This window comes from Poecilia formosa, unplaced genomic scaffold (assembly GCF_000485575.1).
Source record: "Poecilia formosa unplaced genomic scaffold, Poecilia_formosa-5.1.2 Scaffold430, whole genome shotgun sequence".
Classification (NCBI taxonomy): Eukaryota; Metazoa; Chordata; class Actinopteri; order Cyprinodontiformes; family Poeciliidae; genus Poecilia; species Poecilia formosa.
The window spans coordinates 193,271-208,709 of record NW_006800369.1 but is presented as its reverse complement, the minus strand read 5'-3'; the positions used below and the strand labels follow the sequence as shown (position 1 = coordinate 208,709).

Sequence of the window (15,439 nt, the reverse complement as noted above, 5' to 3'; positions counted from 1 at the left end):
TCCTAATAACTATACTGTATTTTCAGTATGACCCTGATGGTCGCTACATTGTGATGGATATAGAGAAGCCGAAAGGAGAACGTGCCACTGACCTTGGCACCATGGCCTACTACATGGAGAAAGATGTAAGTTTCTGAAAGTCTCTGATACAGTTGAGTTGATCTGAAGGGACCCTCACCCACTTTCTCTTCTCTTGCAGCTGAAAGTCTCCCCTCTGTTCTCGAACGGGACCGCAGTCCAGCTCAACGGGGGCAGCCAGAACCTGGACCTGGATAAGATTGTGGTGTACTACGTAGATGAGGAGCGTCCAACTATCACCATGCAGTACCTGACCGGTGGAATCATTGCCGTCATCGTGGTCGTGGTGCTGGTTGTGGTCTTCGGCTTTGTGGCCCTGGTGAGTGCGCACTTCATGGTGAAAACGCCTAACTCTCCTGCATAAATGTTCATGGATCTCTAATCAATTTTTCTTTCCTGGTGTAGTTCTTTGTTAATCGGAAACGGCAGCAGCGCTACAGCAAGACTCAGGTAAAAGCGGCTTCCTGTACCCCGTCACTGTAAAGCCATTTGCTCATGGGTTTTGTTGTTTAACCTGCCTTTTTTTCTTTTCTTTTCTCCTAAAAATCCAGCAAAGGGAGCAAATGTAAAGCAGCAGGAAGTCTATGGAGAGTCATCCTGAGAGGAAGAGTGCCATTTTGTTTTTAGTCTTTTTTTGAGAAACTGAGATTTGTTTCCAGAAAAGTTTTTTTTCTCTCTTATGGTTGCCCGTTTATTTATAACATGTGGAAACTCTTGGCACAACATGTATCTGATCATGACTTTTTATTTTTTTGAAGATGTGGTTGATGTAATGTTAGAATCTGTTCAAAAGCTGGAAATTTCTTATCATGGACTGTACAGTTTCTTATGCTGTTTGACTTTTTAATAAAACTACTTTTAAAATGTATTCTTGACTTTAAGTGTATTTTTTTGTTTAAGTTGCAAAGTAAAATTCATTTTAAGTGAGAATTTCTGACATAAACCACTTTGATCTCAAATAATTTGTCTGACATGTTTACTTGCAATTTCAGTGGAAGATTTTCAGCTCAGGTGAGGGTCACCTGGGTGTGGTGCCTCTGGAAGCTTTGTTTTCCATCCATCCTTGACTTTGAAAGCTACTGTATTTAAAGTTTTCCAAAGCAGTCTTAACCTAGAGCGTTGTATAATTAATTTACTAAAATATACTTGTACACACTGTAGGTTTACTTTTCCACAGAAAACCCTTTACTGTGAATTGCTTGTCTTATCAACAGAACTGCTTTCTTTGCATGCTGAACCAGTTGGTCTGGTTGCTTTAACACACCAGGTGTTCATATAAGACAGAATTGGACAATTCAAGCTCTAGAATCAAACAAAATGGTTCTGAGGCGGCAGGAGCAAAACTTTCCATAGAAGCTAAATTATTAAAACTTCCCAACAAAAGAACGTAAACAAAAGCTGAACGAAGTGTCGAAGTTGTTTACTGGTCCCTCCTGCCTCACCCAGTTTGTCCCCTTCTGCCTGCCTTTCGTCTCCATAGCAACTAGGCCACAAAAACAGGTTTCGTAACTTGTTGGGACAGGTCGGCGTGTCTTATGTCTCCCCTCCCCCCGGCTCTCTGTTACAGGAATGAGGGCGGGACATCGCTGTCGGCACCTGTTGCAGGTATCGGCACGACAGTTCCCTCTGCACCAATGAGGAGGAGAAGGAAATGACTGTTCTGGTTTCAGTCGCTTTACGTAGATTTCCATAGGCTTTGTGACTCACATTTACAGAAACCAGTTACACATTTATCCCTTTGTCCACAACACTAAAAAAATGTTCGTCTCTCACTCTCTTAGAAGAAAACACAAGTTTAAGGTATAAAAGTACATTGTCATTTAGTCACTTTGTAAGATTTTTCACATTTTAGTTTTTAAAATACCAGAATTTGCACTTTCTAGTTTTGTCAGTCTGACATCAGAATTAAGGTGCTGTGATCCAACAGTCATTACTTGAGCAATGTCTAACATTTCCTTTCTTACTTGAATAATTCAGTAAAATAAAAAAGTAGTGCTACTTTTACCTGAGAAAAACTGAGTGAATTAATATTTAATTTGAAGGCTATCTGATACTTGGGGACAAAAATAAAAAGTTAAGCATGGTTGAAGGCAATTTGATGCCTTGAAATTGGCCTTTGTTTAAAGTGTAACCCAAGTTAGGGCTGGATAATGAAACAATAACAACATATACTGTGAGACACATGATTAATATCAATAGAAAATATTTCTGATAGGATATTTATACAATATTCACTGAACTTTAATCCAGAACCGCATAGCATTCTAGGAAATGTAGGAAGAGAGAAAGCTTTTGCTATTCAACTTCTCACTGCAAGCTATGCAAGGTTGGTGGTATTAACTAACTCACTCACTCTTTGGTTACCTAGCAACAACCTGTGGAGTAACCAGCTGGCTGCAGCAACAGTTTAAGGTTTTGACACAGTGACTCATAACTGCTTAAAAATAAACTACAACGGCATGAAGTGAAACCTGTGGGTAAAACACAAAAAGTTACCCCACTAGTTTGGCAGTATTTCAGATATTTTAAAAAATATGAATTTTGACATTTTCGTGTAAATGGACTGAACTTAAAGAGCACTTTTCCAATCATTTCCGCTCTGAGTCACATTCAGAGTGAATGTGATTCTCTGTAGAGGAGAGTCACATTCATCCATTCATACTCTCACATTTATCCACCAATACACAGATTGGTAGGTAACTTGGGGTTAAGTGCCTTGCCCAGGGGCACATCGACATGTAACAGGAGGAACCTGAAATTGAACCTACAACTTTCCAATCACAAGACTACTACACTAACCACTGAGCTGCAGTTGCTCCAAATATATTAAAAATATGCTTAGCTTTACATTATTTTGCCTAAAACTGTCTCACAGCTTGCTATCTTAGGGTGAATAGCCCCTAGGCAGTTTAATTTTCCTATTGCTTAGAATGGTGCAATTTTACGTTTACATACTGTCTGGTTTATACCATTGTAGTGTTTTCATTAAATACGAAATGCAATTGAAATCATATGTGAATAAGTATATTCACATGGTAAGTCATTAAAAATTCATGCTGTACCATCATCCTCATACCACTTTCTAACATCTTCTTTGTCTTTTCTGTCAGGTAGTAGCATCTGGTTGTTGATCACATGACTTGTGATGTGAATAAGATACTCTAGTCTGAGGTTTTCCTGTGAAGGTATCACACAGTTACACAGCTTTGATCAAATGTAGTGCATCTGTTAGCTTATTACGTTCCATCAGCTGGGAGATCTTTATCAGCCTGTAATTTCAGCTAGAAGGTCTCTTAAGGCTCAATTTCTGGGCTGCAGAGACAATAAAACACAGTAATGGGTCCTGGATGGCACAATCAGTTATTGGTAACCATTGCTAATCCACCTCATTTGCTTTTGCCGCTCCTCTTTACATCTCTATCTGACCATATGCTTAGAAAGCCGGCCAGAGAGATGTTGAAGTAGGGTATATGATCATTGTCCATTATTATCAATGGGAGAAATGGTTTGAATTGGAAGCTTCCTTCAACTTGTAAAAAGTTAGGTAAAAATATCTTGTTGTCATGGTTACACATAACTATCCAAAAGTCAAAAACTATGAGAGAAATCATTTTGGCCGCATCCAAAACCGGAGGGAATAACTGACCAAAAAAGTAATGTCTTTGTCAAAATACTTAGAAATAAATTTCTACAAAAATTTTTCTTTTTGTTTGTTTGCATCTCTTCGCTGATGATAAAATGTTATATTCCTATTCTGTGAATAAACAGTTACATCTTCAGTGTACTTTGACTTCATCCAATCTGATCTAACTAAGCTCTAATTGATGGTACATGTTGACAAAATAAAGAACATGTTGTTTGGACTATTGACAACCTTTCCATATAAAACTGAAACTGATTCCACACTCATTAATGTCCAAATTATGAATAATATCAGTCATATTTGCCACATCACAAATTGATATTTCATGGATTAGTGGTTTGGTTCTTACATATAAATCAGAAAGCATCTTTTCCCTAAACGCAGAACAACTTTGAATTCAGGTTAAACTGGACCTGTGGTATTTAAACTGTTTACAGTGGCAAACAGTCTTACGTTTGGCATTCTGCTTTAAAGTAGATGTATTTAATCAAGAATAATCCATTTCTTACAGATTACAATACAGAACCGGTCTAAGGCATAGCCCAGACACCACAACTGCAATAATCTCACTTTGAAAAAACTAATTTGAGCTTTAAGTTTCATTCTCTGTGAAACCTAAAGAAAATAAGACTTGCCCATACAAGACTGTGTCACACAGTCTTTGAGACAAGTGAGTCAACCGATTCCAGTTATTCTCTTTCTCAGAAAGGCCTGAAGGCAGTAGGGGATTAAAGTTTACCGCTTTCCTGGCTGTTCAGTAACTAGGAGCACAAAACAAAAATTACTCTACACTTTCGATACAACCAGCTCAGCAAACCTGAATATCTTATGGTTTAGAAAACAGCTGCATATAGCTTATGCTGAACAAGTGTATGCATTTTATTTCCTGCTTTCATTTGGTTTCACTTCCTGTTGAGGGACCGCACCCTATAGCTCATATCAAAGTCCTTAGTGCTTTATGATGATCACTGTTTGAGTAACACAGTAAGACCCAGGGAAAAGGTTAAAGGCAAAGCATCGTCTGCAAGAAGAAAAATAAATATTTTCTAACTTTAACTCTAAATGAAATGACCGTTCTGTTGTTCCTGAAGCATATTCTGAGCAGATACTGCAGCAAATAATTGGATATTTCACCAAACACCTTTCACATGAAGATATAAGAGCCTAACTTGGTACATAAGTTTGCAAGGGCTAGTTAAAAAAAAAGTTAGCAACTAGAAAATTCAAGATGACAGATGACAACCAACATGGCTGTAAGTAAAACACATTTTTGCACTAAAATTACTAATTAAACTAAAGTATTTGGTGTCATATTTTAACTAAGGATAACATATACATTTCTCTGGTTGACATTTTTCAAAATGGCTGCCAATGTTGTAATCCAAAAAATATGTCTTCAATAAAATTGGCAGTAGTTATTACCAGAAGTGAGCACTGGTAACCAAAAAGTTAGCTCCACTAATTGCTAAACTACTAAACACATAAAAATTAGTAGAAGCTAAAGCTAAACTGCTAAATTTTAGCTATCCTAATGCTAAGCTGTTACACATGTAAAAAAGTAAGCTAATGCTATATCACTAAAAAAATTAAAATTGCATGAGCTAACTACAAATTGATAAAGACATTAAAGATTGCAGAAGCTAACGCTAACCATTAAGACAACTGCTTCTGAGTCCATTTCACACATTTTATCTCCTACCAGTGGTGTGAGACTCACATACAGCAAGGTCCTTCAGTATTGGTACCTGATTTAGCTATATATTATTACTTTACATTTGTATGAACAGCATTATCATATATGTTGCACACTTTATAATAGATCAGTATGGTTTTGAGGCTTCCTTTAACAACTGATAACAGCTGTTACATCGCTGAATTTCTGTTGGGCTGCTTCGTGTAAATATTTACAACCTGGTTTAAAAAAAACTAATTATTAATAAGTATTGTTCAAATAAACAGTGGTGGAGAAAGTACTCAAAATGTACTTAAGTAAAAGTACAAATACACAGACAAAAAACATTAAACTACATATTTTTCTTACTTTTTTCCAGAGAAAAAATATTTATTACAGTATACCAGTATTACATAAACTCTGCTATTGACAGCAAAGAGTGAAAATAATTCTAACAGTGTTGGGAAGACTTCTGGATCTAAGTTGGTAGCAATCGCGATCAGAACACAGGTTTATGTGGACTCAGATCAGGAAGAGTCCAGTTCAATTTTTGCTCTTTATATATGTTTGCCAGAATGTACATGTACATGAAGCAGGTATATAGGTACGTGTGTGTGGTTAGGTTTATGAACGCACACAGTCATCCGACTGCTTCTTTGCTGCCTGTGGGGTTACCGAGCTGCACACCTGTGATGCGTTCAGGGTGCATAGAAAATCTCCTACACAACCATACCCTTTTCTACAGAGTAAATTATTTTTATTTCATTACATAAGCTGTATTAATACACTATTACTTCAGATTGAGATATTTAAAAATACACAAAAAGTTAAAGAATAAAACATGTATTTATTATACTGGGAACACTGGCCACAGGCAGGGCTTCTGCTGGTCACACTGGGAGAACTCCAATGATTTCTGAGACGTCCTGGTTCACAGGCTAAAGCCAAGGATAATAGAGTAATTATCCAAAAGTGTAATAGAAAATAAATATATGTTTCCTTCACAATCAGAAAAAGACATTTTCAGCATGTTGGGCTCTGACTCGTAGCATCTTTATAGCTAAATACCGACATGGAGAAGCTGAGCTGGAAACAGACTGAAGATCAGCAGCTCCAGGTCTGATCCTGACTGATCTTTCCTCACTAAATCCTCTGGTTTTTTAATGAACTTCCATCTAACAGCGGTTTTTCATCAGCTCTCATTAGATAACAGTGTGAAAACGTTAGCGGCTACGCTAACAATCAGCGGTTATTTCGGGCCAATTAAACTACATAGGAAATATTTTTTCGGTTGTTTAGAAGCGAATTTCTGGCTGCAAAGTCAAGTGATTCTGATCTTTCATCCTTACCTGTGAAAGGTAATGCAATGAATCCAGTTTGTTTCGTAAAACAGTTGAAACACAGAACAGGACTTAAGGAGCTCCGATCGCTCTGCTGCCACATAGAAGATGGCGGACGCTGTTACGTAGGACTCAGCGCTCCATGAGGTGTCTACGTATTCATGTCTATGGTTGCAAGAGCTAAAGGACCCCAGAACGCTACGGACCGACGCTGTTGTCACGGTTGCCTAGAGACGGACACTACGCAGCCGCAGTGAGCTGCTATCAACCTGGATCTTTTTAAAACATCCTCGACCCGATTCTCCGCCGTCCTTAGAAGCAAAACCTCTCGTAAAGATACAGACGTGAGAAGGAAGACACAAATCCCAGGCTGAATAATGTTAGTGAGGATGAATACAGGCAATTAAAAATAAGAAAAATGTGTCCATCGTGGCGCAGTGCTGTATGATACCAGGCAGAATCAGGAGAGGACCACAGCAGACCCTGATATGGTAACATTTTGCTATGATTAAGTTTTTTATTGTGCTTTTAGTAGACTATATTGGTTTGATTATTTGCTTAATATCAGCCAAAATAATACAGATGATAATTTAAAGAACAAATCACATAGATTAGATTAACAGTAAATACATAAATACTTCATACTTTAAAAGGTTTGTTAGGGCTTTCTGTATGTTTTATTTTGAAATGTTTATATATTTATGATTTCATTGTTCAGTGGTCATTAATGCACCAGACACAGACCTGCTGCCCAGAGGCGGATCTAGATGGGGGCCAACGGGGTACCAAATAAGTTATACTAAATAAATGTCTCATGTTAATAATCAGTGGTGGATTTTTTTTTAACCTTCACAATTTTATTTTAACAATTAATTAAAAATTATAGTGCTGCAGTTTTAGCTGCTGTATGGAGATAGGATCACACTTTCCATCTGCCAGGGATCTGCAACCTGGATCTGTGGAGACGCAAGTGGCTTTTTGGCTCACTTAGCCAAAGAGTGGCTAAGTGAGCCACTCTTTGGCTCACTTAGCCATATGTCACTGCCATATTTTATGGCAGTGACAAAAATCACTGCCATAAAATATTGTCTATCACTGCAACGGACATCCAACCCCATGACAGTAGGACGACGCGCCGTGGTGGGCGTCCCTGATTTTGATTTTTGAAAGGTGGCAACGCTACCATCATGGCACCTTGAATGATTAAGTGACGCAGTTGCAAAGGGTCAGTAGTTTGGGTTATGCAGAACCGATCTGATCTTTTCCATAGCAATGAGCAGAAGCAAGAACTACAGAACTACAGTGACCTCATTGTAGCTATGACCTCATCTGTGATGTGGTAAAAAGATCAAAGAACTTCTGAGGTTATGAATGCTTGTATTTCAAAACATCAGTTCATATAGAATCAGCTCTTCGAACGCCAACACTCTTGCAAGGATTTTTAGTATGGCGGACCGACCATTAGTTAGCATGTTTTTTCACGTGAGTTTTGCCATTGGCTATTTAGCTACCACAGGGATGAAGAAGATTTGCCATAAAGTATTTCCAGGTAACAATTAAGACAAAAGTAGCTCTAAGGAAGAGAGCACTGAGTCTGAATACAATGTTTTTGATGCCTTTCTTTTCGAACCAATTATATATATATATTAGAGGCACACCTCATATATATACAATTATACCAGAGGTCGCGCTAGACTTCATTTTGACCGACAGGATGAAAAAAAATCGTCATGTTCTATTTTTACCCGTCAAATTATAATCACATTAACATCGGCTATTTAGCCGCATTTTTATGCGGTTACTTAATATTCACCTAGTAACTGGGAGGACATACTGGAGTTTGCTGTGGGTCATCATCTTTTTTAAAGTGTAACGACTCATTACTGTTGAACTCTGGTATATTTTGAAGTGCACTTTCAACTTGTCCTGGCTGAAAAGCAGCATTTTCCTCCTCATTTATCAATTTAGCTTGACTGATAACATATTGTTCAGTACGTTCAGCTCTTACAGATGAACATGGGTTGGTACCGATCTGTGAGGCAATAGCTGCTTCTAATGCAACGGTTCAGCAACGGCTGAAGCGAAATCCTTTTCTTGTACAAATTCAATAGATGCCTCTATTTTTTCCTTTTCTACTTTTAAGTTAACTTCTTTAGCTGCAAACCTAAGACGGGCTTTAGCAGCCTTTGCTCTTGACTTTGGCTGCTGCAGAGCCTGTAGAGGAGACGTTGGAAGCCTCAGACCGGGTCTTGAGAGATGGCTCTTGGTTGGACATGGTGGAGTTGAACGGGTGACTTCTGCATGCCGTGCTGCGTTAAGGCAGCACAGTGGTCTGCTTCACTCAAGCTTCAACAACGGCGTTATCTTCTTCGACGAGGACGTTGCCGTTGTTCAATCATAAACTGCTAGCTAGCTTACTGAAACTAACAAATAACATTACACACTCAGCGATAAATGGCCAACTTTTCCTACATTAATATGGACTTCTACAATACTTGTATATTAGTATAATTGAATTAATAATTGATATGTGCCTGTTAGCAGACAGATATTAGAGCAACTCCCCGCTAATCACCAGCCGTTAGAGCGCTGAATTTCCGTTGGAGCGTTCAATGTTCGATACGCCCTCTGATGGCGAACTGCTGCAACTACATGACTACTGCCACGCTTACAGCTCGATGAATAATTTCTACGGTAAAACAGAACAACCTTCAACTTAATTAAATAAATGAAGGAATTCTGTCACACATTGTCAAAAATAAATGATGTGACATAAAGTTCATTCAAGTAATGAAAATCGGTACCATTTTATGGCAATAATTGGTTTATAAGGCTCAAAAATGGTGGCCATTTTGAAAATTGGCCAAGTTCAAGTGGGTGAAGGGAAACATGAAAAACATACAATTACTTGAAAGATTTTAACAGTAATATGCTGCACTAAGAACTGGTTCTGTGGTTCTGAAGTTGAGCTGTTGGGAAGAATAAAATGTCCTTCCGAAAGAACTTTGCTTTTGTTCTTGAAGCCTGGAGTAAAAAAATACTTCTGTTCTTTAATTCAATGATAAAAACAAACTTTGTTTATCCCAACTCATAATCTCACATCATCCATGTATCTTCAAGGAGTCGTGGATGATGCTGATGCTGTGGGCAGGTTAGGTAAGAAATCTGGGCAGAGATGTTGGAGTCAGGGATAAGATCCTTATGACCGATGAGATGGTTTGAACTTCCTCCTTCTGCTCTTTGGTCCAGCTCTGCATCCGTAAAACCTAATTTTCAACTCTAATTAGCATTAATCAACTGCTCTCGGTTGTAAAAACAATACCTTTTTGCAACGGTAATACTCAAAAGTTGCCGTCATGAGCACCGGGATTTTTTAAATTCTTGCAAAGTGTTGGTGTATTAATGTAAATATTTTCTCATATTTCCTTCTGTAAAGCTTGTGAAAACAGCTCTCTGGATAAAAAATATGATAAAAATCTTTATTGATTGGTAGACAGATGAGTTTTTTTAATGCTTAGATTTAACTCTACCTGCAATTGTTGCATCTTTTTTTTACCTGGACTCAAAACAAATAATAATAAAATAATAATAATAATAATAATAATAATGATAATAATAATAATAATAAAAATAGCAAAACAGACTTTAAATACAATTTTACTGAAGGAAATAAACCAAACTCATAGAGACTGATGAGCGGTTTAGGAACAATGTTAATAATAAATAGCATTACCTTCCTCATCACAAGCAAACGTGTACTTAGAATAGATGCTAAAACCTCTGCTGGCCAAGAGAGGTCTGGTTTCCACTTTTTAATACTAAATATACCAAACAGATCACTTTTTCAGGATGAACTGAAGAGACATTCTGTTTGCAGAAAGAACAGAGTCGGAGCTTGTTTTTCTAGTTGAAGCTCGGCGTGCGTCAGAGCAGCGTGGGGGCCTTGCTCGGGCGTCCGAGCGCCGGCGGGGATTTGCTCCTCAGCTCTTTGCTCTTGAGGCTGACGGGCTGGGCCACCATCAGAGCCGGGGCGGACAGGTGGTGGGCGGCGGCCTTCTGCTGATGAGCGCTGTTGATGTAGCTGGAGATGAGGAGGGTGATTTCCCTGATCTGTCCCACGAAGCCAAACAAACACAAACAAAGCAGAGTAAATGGGCTGTTAGCTAAAGTCTAACACATTTCACTTTATCTGACTGCCATTTTTGCTTCACTTAACTTAGATGGAACTTTTAAGATGACATTTCTAACCAAATGTTTTACATGCATTCACTATGGCCATGATTTTAAGTGCATTTTCACACCTCGTGGTCCGCTAAACTCGGTTCGGTTGGGGACCAAAGTTGCAACATTTATTACATTTTCAGCTGCTCTGATTCACTTTCACATTGCACTGTGAAAAAAAAACGAACTCTTTGAGAAACCAGTTCCCCTCCTCGCCTGTGGTGGCGCTGCACCAAGAACCACTGAAGAAAATTAAACAAAAACCTTTGAAGAAGACATGAATACAACTTCCTTCTTCACAAACTGTAAACAAAAATGGAGTAGTGTCAGATTTTACGGGTTGTAGAATTTCTCTTTAGTCTTTGGTAAAGTACCATTGTATAACTACACAAAACTGAAAAGCAGAAATAGAGACTCCTGCACAACCAACAAGAATCCAGCAAGTGGTTTATGGACAGTAGGTCAACAACAAAACCTACAGAGGTAGAACCAGCCAACCAAATGTGCTGGAGATCTGCATGGGTTGCTAGGTAACGGGTCTGTGGTTGCTAGGTGAGGGGCTGGGATCAGCTGGGGTTGCTAGGTAACGATGCAGTGCTCTTGGAATGTGACTCAACCATTGGGAAGTTTTAGAAATGGCTCATTTTCCAGACACCAAAATATGTCTGGGTGTTTTTTTAAGTACTTAAGTTGTTTTTATAAGCAGTTAAGACCCAAATGAAAGTAAAAAAAAATGTGCAAAATGTGAATTTTTTCGTAATATGCATTAATACCCTCGGTGGAAACCGTCTTCTACAGTCTTCTTCATGTCCACTCTTGGAGATTACAGCCAATCAGCACCAAGGAAAATGACTAGCACTCCGGGACTGGCTGCTTTGCTAATGCCAAATAGCATTGTGCCAAGGTATTTCAGCTTTACAAGCTCCATTTTCTTTCAAATATTTTAGAGAAAAATCAGGTGATAGGCAAATTCTCATGTGGTAAAATCATTCCAATAAATTATTGCTCACTTTGGAGGCGTCCATTGCAAACAGATGCTTCTCAGTAGGTTTGTCCTTGCCAATGTTTTGTCCCACCACCAGCATGAAGTCCTCCTTGCAGCCTCCAAACGTCATCAGGTTCTTGTAGGGATGGGTCACCAGCAGTTTCTGACACACAGGTTAAACTGTTACCGACACCGGTCTCTGAGCGGACTTCAGAGCACATAAAGGTTTTATGTTTTTAATGACAGGACAATGGAGGCAAAGAACAGGCCGTAAAGCAAGGTGTTTATGACTGCATGTCTGTTCCAGAAGGGCAGCTTACGATCGAGTTGTGCTCCAGAACGCTGATCCCGTCTTCATGCACCGCCAGCCAAACACTTTGGCCCGACTCTGGGGAGGGAGTGGTAGTCTGAAAATGGAAATATTTACAAATGTCTTTATGATTAACTGATTAATAATTTGATAGCAAATGTTTTTTGTTTTGTTTTTTTTACAGAATTTGAACCTGGTGAATCTAAAAATGCCACTTGAAGAGTTTAGGGTTGAACATATTTACAGACAGTGAAAGTTTTTCATCTTAAATGCGAAATTTATTTATTTTTTGTACAGTTTTGGCTTAATTTCTGCTCTGAATATGTTGTTCTTTCAGCAAACGGCCATTTTTAGTCTGTATACTCCAGTTAATGATTAATCGATTGATAAATTAGTTGACGATTATTTCAATAATTGATTAATCGTAATTGATCTGATTAATCACAATTAAGTTGATTAATCGTTTCAGACCTATAATGCACAGCACCCTGTTTGGAGTCAAACCAACCATGGCATGTCAGCACAAACACCTCAACTGTCAACCACAGTAGAGGAGGGGTGATGATGCGGGCTCGTTTTTCAGGTTCTGGATCTGGATTGGCTTCCATTCTAGATCCAAATGTGAAGCTCAGTATTGGCCCAAACTTGACAAAGCTGCATTTGTCTCATGCAGCTTCCCTCACCTCTGCCTGGAACAGCTTAGCACCAAAAAACGGCCATTTCCTGGCGACAGTCAGGTAGATCCGGACACACTCGGATGAACCCCGCCCCTTGAGGAAGGCCCAGCGGGCAGACAGACGCTGCATCAGTTGTCTGAAAACGGCACAAATGTCATCATGAGGCCTTAAAATCAGACCTGAGAGCATATACAAGGACGAAAAGCAAACTGTTTTTGTGTTTTTACCTCTGCTGCTCCTCAGATGAGGTTCTGCGGTAATGTTTAGGGTAGAATCGGTCCAACACTTGTTTTAAGGTCTGATTGGATTTATTTTGAGCCGATCCGGCAAACAAGGACCGTTCAAAATCTCCAAACTCCACCTGAAAACGAGATCAAACACAGCAGGTTTTTACACTTTCAAACTCGCATTGGCCTCCCAGATAAAGAGTTAAAAGTCTTAAATGTTTTACTGCGTGAGCAGAATATCGGACAATTTAAACTTTTTATTTAACTACGCTCATTTGAAAAAAAAAAAAAAATATTTGTCTTTAACAAACATTTTTGTAAAATTTTTAGCATAAATTACAAATTTTATTTTTTTGGACTTTAGGTTAAAAACTTGTAGAAAGTCACAACCTGCTGCAGCTAATGATCATTTTCTTATTCTATCAATTATTCTGACAGTTAATCGGATAAAACTGGGAAAATTTTTTCATTTTACCATTTAAACTTATTTTATACCATATTAGAGATACTTTAAAATATGTAAATAAACAATTTAATTCCTTTTCACAATAAAAAAATAATTATTTCATGAAATAATACAAAGCAGCACTCACTATACAAAGGATTTGCTTTTTGATTCTCTTAAAAGAACTAGTGACTTTTATTCAAAAGAAATCTTGCTGTACTCAAATATAATTAATTTAATAGATTTGACAAAATGCAGCAAGAATTTTCAAAGTAAGACTGACCTAAATACTGATTTAATTACTCAAAATTGATTAAATTATGTCCTATTTTTTCTGTCTGATACCTAGAAAATTAGTAAAATTATTTTTAATTGCAGAACCCAATTTTAAGTTTTGGATCTAGTATAATTTACTCATCCTTTTTCAGCTACATATCTAAATACATTTCTGTTTAATTGAAGTATTGCATGTTTAGTTTATTGCTGAGTTGATAAAAAATTAAAAAAATTGGCCACAGAGTCCTTTTGACTCAGTGATTTTGGCCCATTTGGTAAAAACTTTGGACACCCCTGCATAGGAAATATGTTTTTTTGGTACAGTGATGCTTCATGAGATATGCTGGAGTTCTGAGTTTAAAACCGACGAGAGAGAGAGCTTTTTACCGGACCTGGGCGAGCAGCGCTGCCATTTCCAGAGCCAGTTCCTTGTTGACGGGAAAGTGTCCGGCGACGATGGCTTCATTAGTCTGGTAAGCCAGCAGCAGCCGCTCCCTCTCCGACTCGCCTCTCATCTGGTGACAGAAGTACAGCCTGGCGACGGACAATGCAGAAAGATCACAAAATTACTAATAATTATTCTTCATTTTTCACATCACAGCAAAGAAGGACTGAGGAATAAAAGAAAGCACCGGTTCTTGTAGGTAAGGCGGACGGTTCTGGTGTTTTCAGACTTCCCAGAGTGCTGCTCTTTAGACGCCTGCTCCCATTTGGAGAGAATGTCACAAATCTGCCAACAAAAATCCCATCCAGCCCAGTGTTAGCATGCTAAATCAGTCAATCTAATTTATTTTAATAGCATTTTCAGCAGCAAGGCAGCTCAAGGTGCTTTACTTCATAAAAATACAAAGTCAGAAAAAGCATCACTCACAATTAAGAAAAACAGTAACAAACATTACATTTTGATGAATGCCATCGTTAAAATTACACATCAAAAATGTTGGTCAGTGTTTCATTTATTTTGGTTCCAAAGCATCTCTAAGCAGCTGCTTTTTTACTTTTGATGTAAAGGATCTCAGTGTTTCCGCTGTTTTGCAGTTTTCTGGAAGTTTGAAATAACAACAGCAGATCTTTAATGTATTGTGGTGCAAAGCCGGAGGAAGCCAGACTCGTCCTGCGATTGAAAGACGCACCTTGATGCCTCCTGACAGGCAGTGCTCCAGTTCTCGTCCGGTGGGATCGTCTGTGTACAGGCTGAAGCCGGAAAGTCCGGTCTTCCTCATCCCCGTGTCCTGGTTGAGGCGACTCTGGAACTCGTCCACAGTTGTTGACGCATCGAAGCTCACCACCTAAACAGACGGAGCAGAAGAAAGATGGACAAGACAGATGATGAAAAAGAGGTTTGGGAAATGTAGAGAGACGCTGGTTCCTTAACTTTGGGAACAGTTCCCGTCCCAGAAAGGAACTTATGACGTCACCGCCTTCACACATGTCTTTGTTTTGCCCTTTGCTTTGTCTGAATGTTGCCATTTGCCCTAATATGTCCTTTCCTCTTTTTCTGTTTTTAGAAACTGTGTTCTCACTTTTAACCCAGGAATTAGATTAGCCAATCTTTAGAGAACTCA

At 38.5% G+C, this 15,439-nt stretch overlaps 2 protein-coding genes across 5 annotated transcripts in view; one reads left to right on the top strand and one right to left on the bottom strand.

Annotated features, from left to right (window-relative positions):
• Positions 1 to 8: 8 nt before the first annotated feature.
• On the top strand, positions 9 to 946 carry epcam (epithelial cell adhesion molecule). Its single transcript, XM_007577168.2, has 4 exons — positions 9 to 125; positions 200 to 397; positions 484 to 528; positions 630 to 946. The coding sequence occupies exons 1-4, from the start codon at positions 54 to 56 to the stop codon at positions 645 to 647; spliced, it is 333 nt and encodes a 110-aa protein (XP_007577230.1). The 5' UTR covers positions 9 to 53; the 3' UTR covers positions 648 to 946.
• A 9,428-nt stretch (positions 947 to 10,374) lies between these two features.
• Positions 10,375 to 15,439, bottom strand: part of plekhh2 (pleckstrin homology domain containing, family H (with MyTH4 domain) member 2) — a 32,035-nt gene continuing 26,970 nt past the window's right edge. For all 4 annotated transcript variants that reach the window (XM_016663582.1, XM_007577167.2, XM_016663583.1 and 1 more), the window contains 8 exons: positions 15,008 to 15,163; positions 14,507 to 14,604; positions 14,267 to 14,408; positions 13,154 to 13,287; positions 12,933 to 13,062; positions 12,260 to 12,346; positions 11,965 to 12,102; positions 10,375 to 10,843 (listed from right to left, as the gene is read on the bottom strand). In XM_016663582.1, the coding sequence (XP_016519068.1) occupies positions 10,658 to 10,843; positions 11,965 to 12,102; positions 12,260 to 12,346; positions 12,933 to 13,062; positions 13,154 to 13,287; positions 14,267 to 14,408; positions 14,507 to 14,604; positions 15,008 to 15,163 (1,071 nt within the window). In that variant the 3' untranslated portion in view covers positions 10,375 to 10,657. The remainder of the gene's footprint in view (positions 10,844 to 11,964; positions 12,103 to 12,259; positions 12,347 to 12,932; positions 13,063 to 13,153; positions 13,288 to 14,266; positions 14,409 to 14,506; positions 14,605 to 15,007; positions 15,164 to 15,439) is intronic.

Bases quoted from the DNA above. Each gene is read 5' to 3' on its own strand.
- epcam (XM_007577168.2), top strand. From the start codon at position 54: ATGGATATAGAGAAGCCGAAAGGAGAACGTGCCACTGACCTTGGCACC. The intron at 126-199 runs GTAAGTTTCTGA...CTTCTCTTGCAG, and splicing joins CCTACTACATGGAGAAAGAT to CTGAAAGTCTCCCCTCTGTT. The intron at 398-483 runs GTGAGTGCGCAC...TTCCTGGTGTAG, and splicing joins TCTTCGGCTTTGTGGCCCTG to TTCTTTGTTAATCGGAAACG.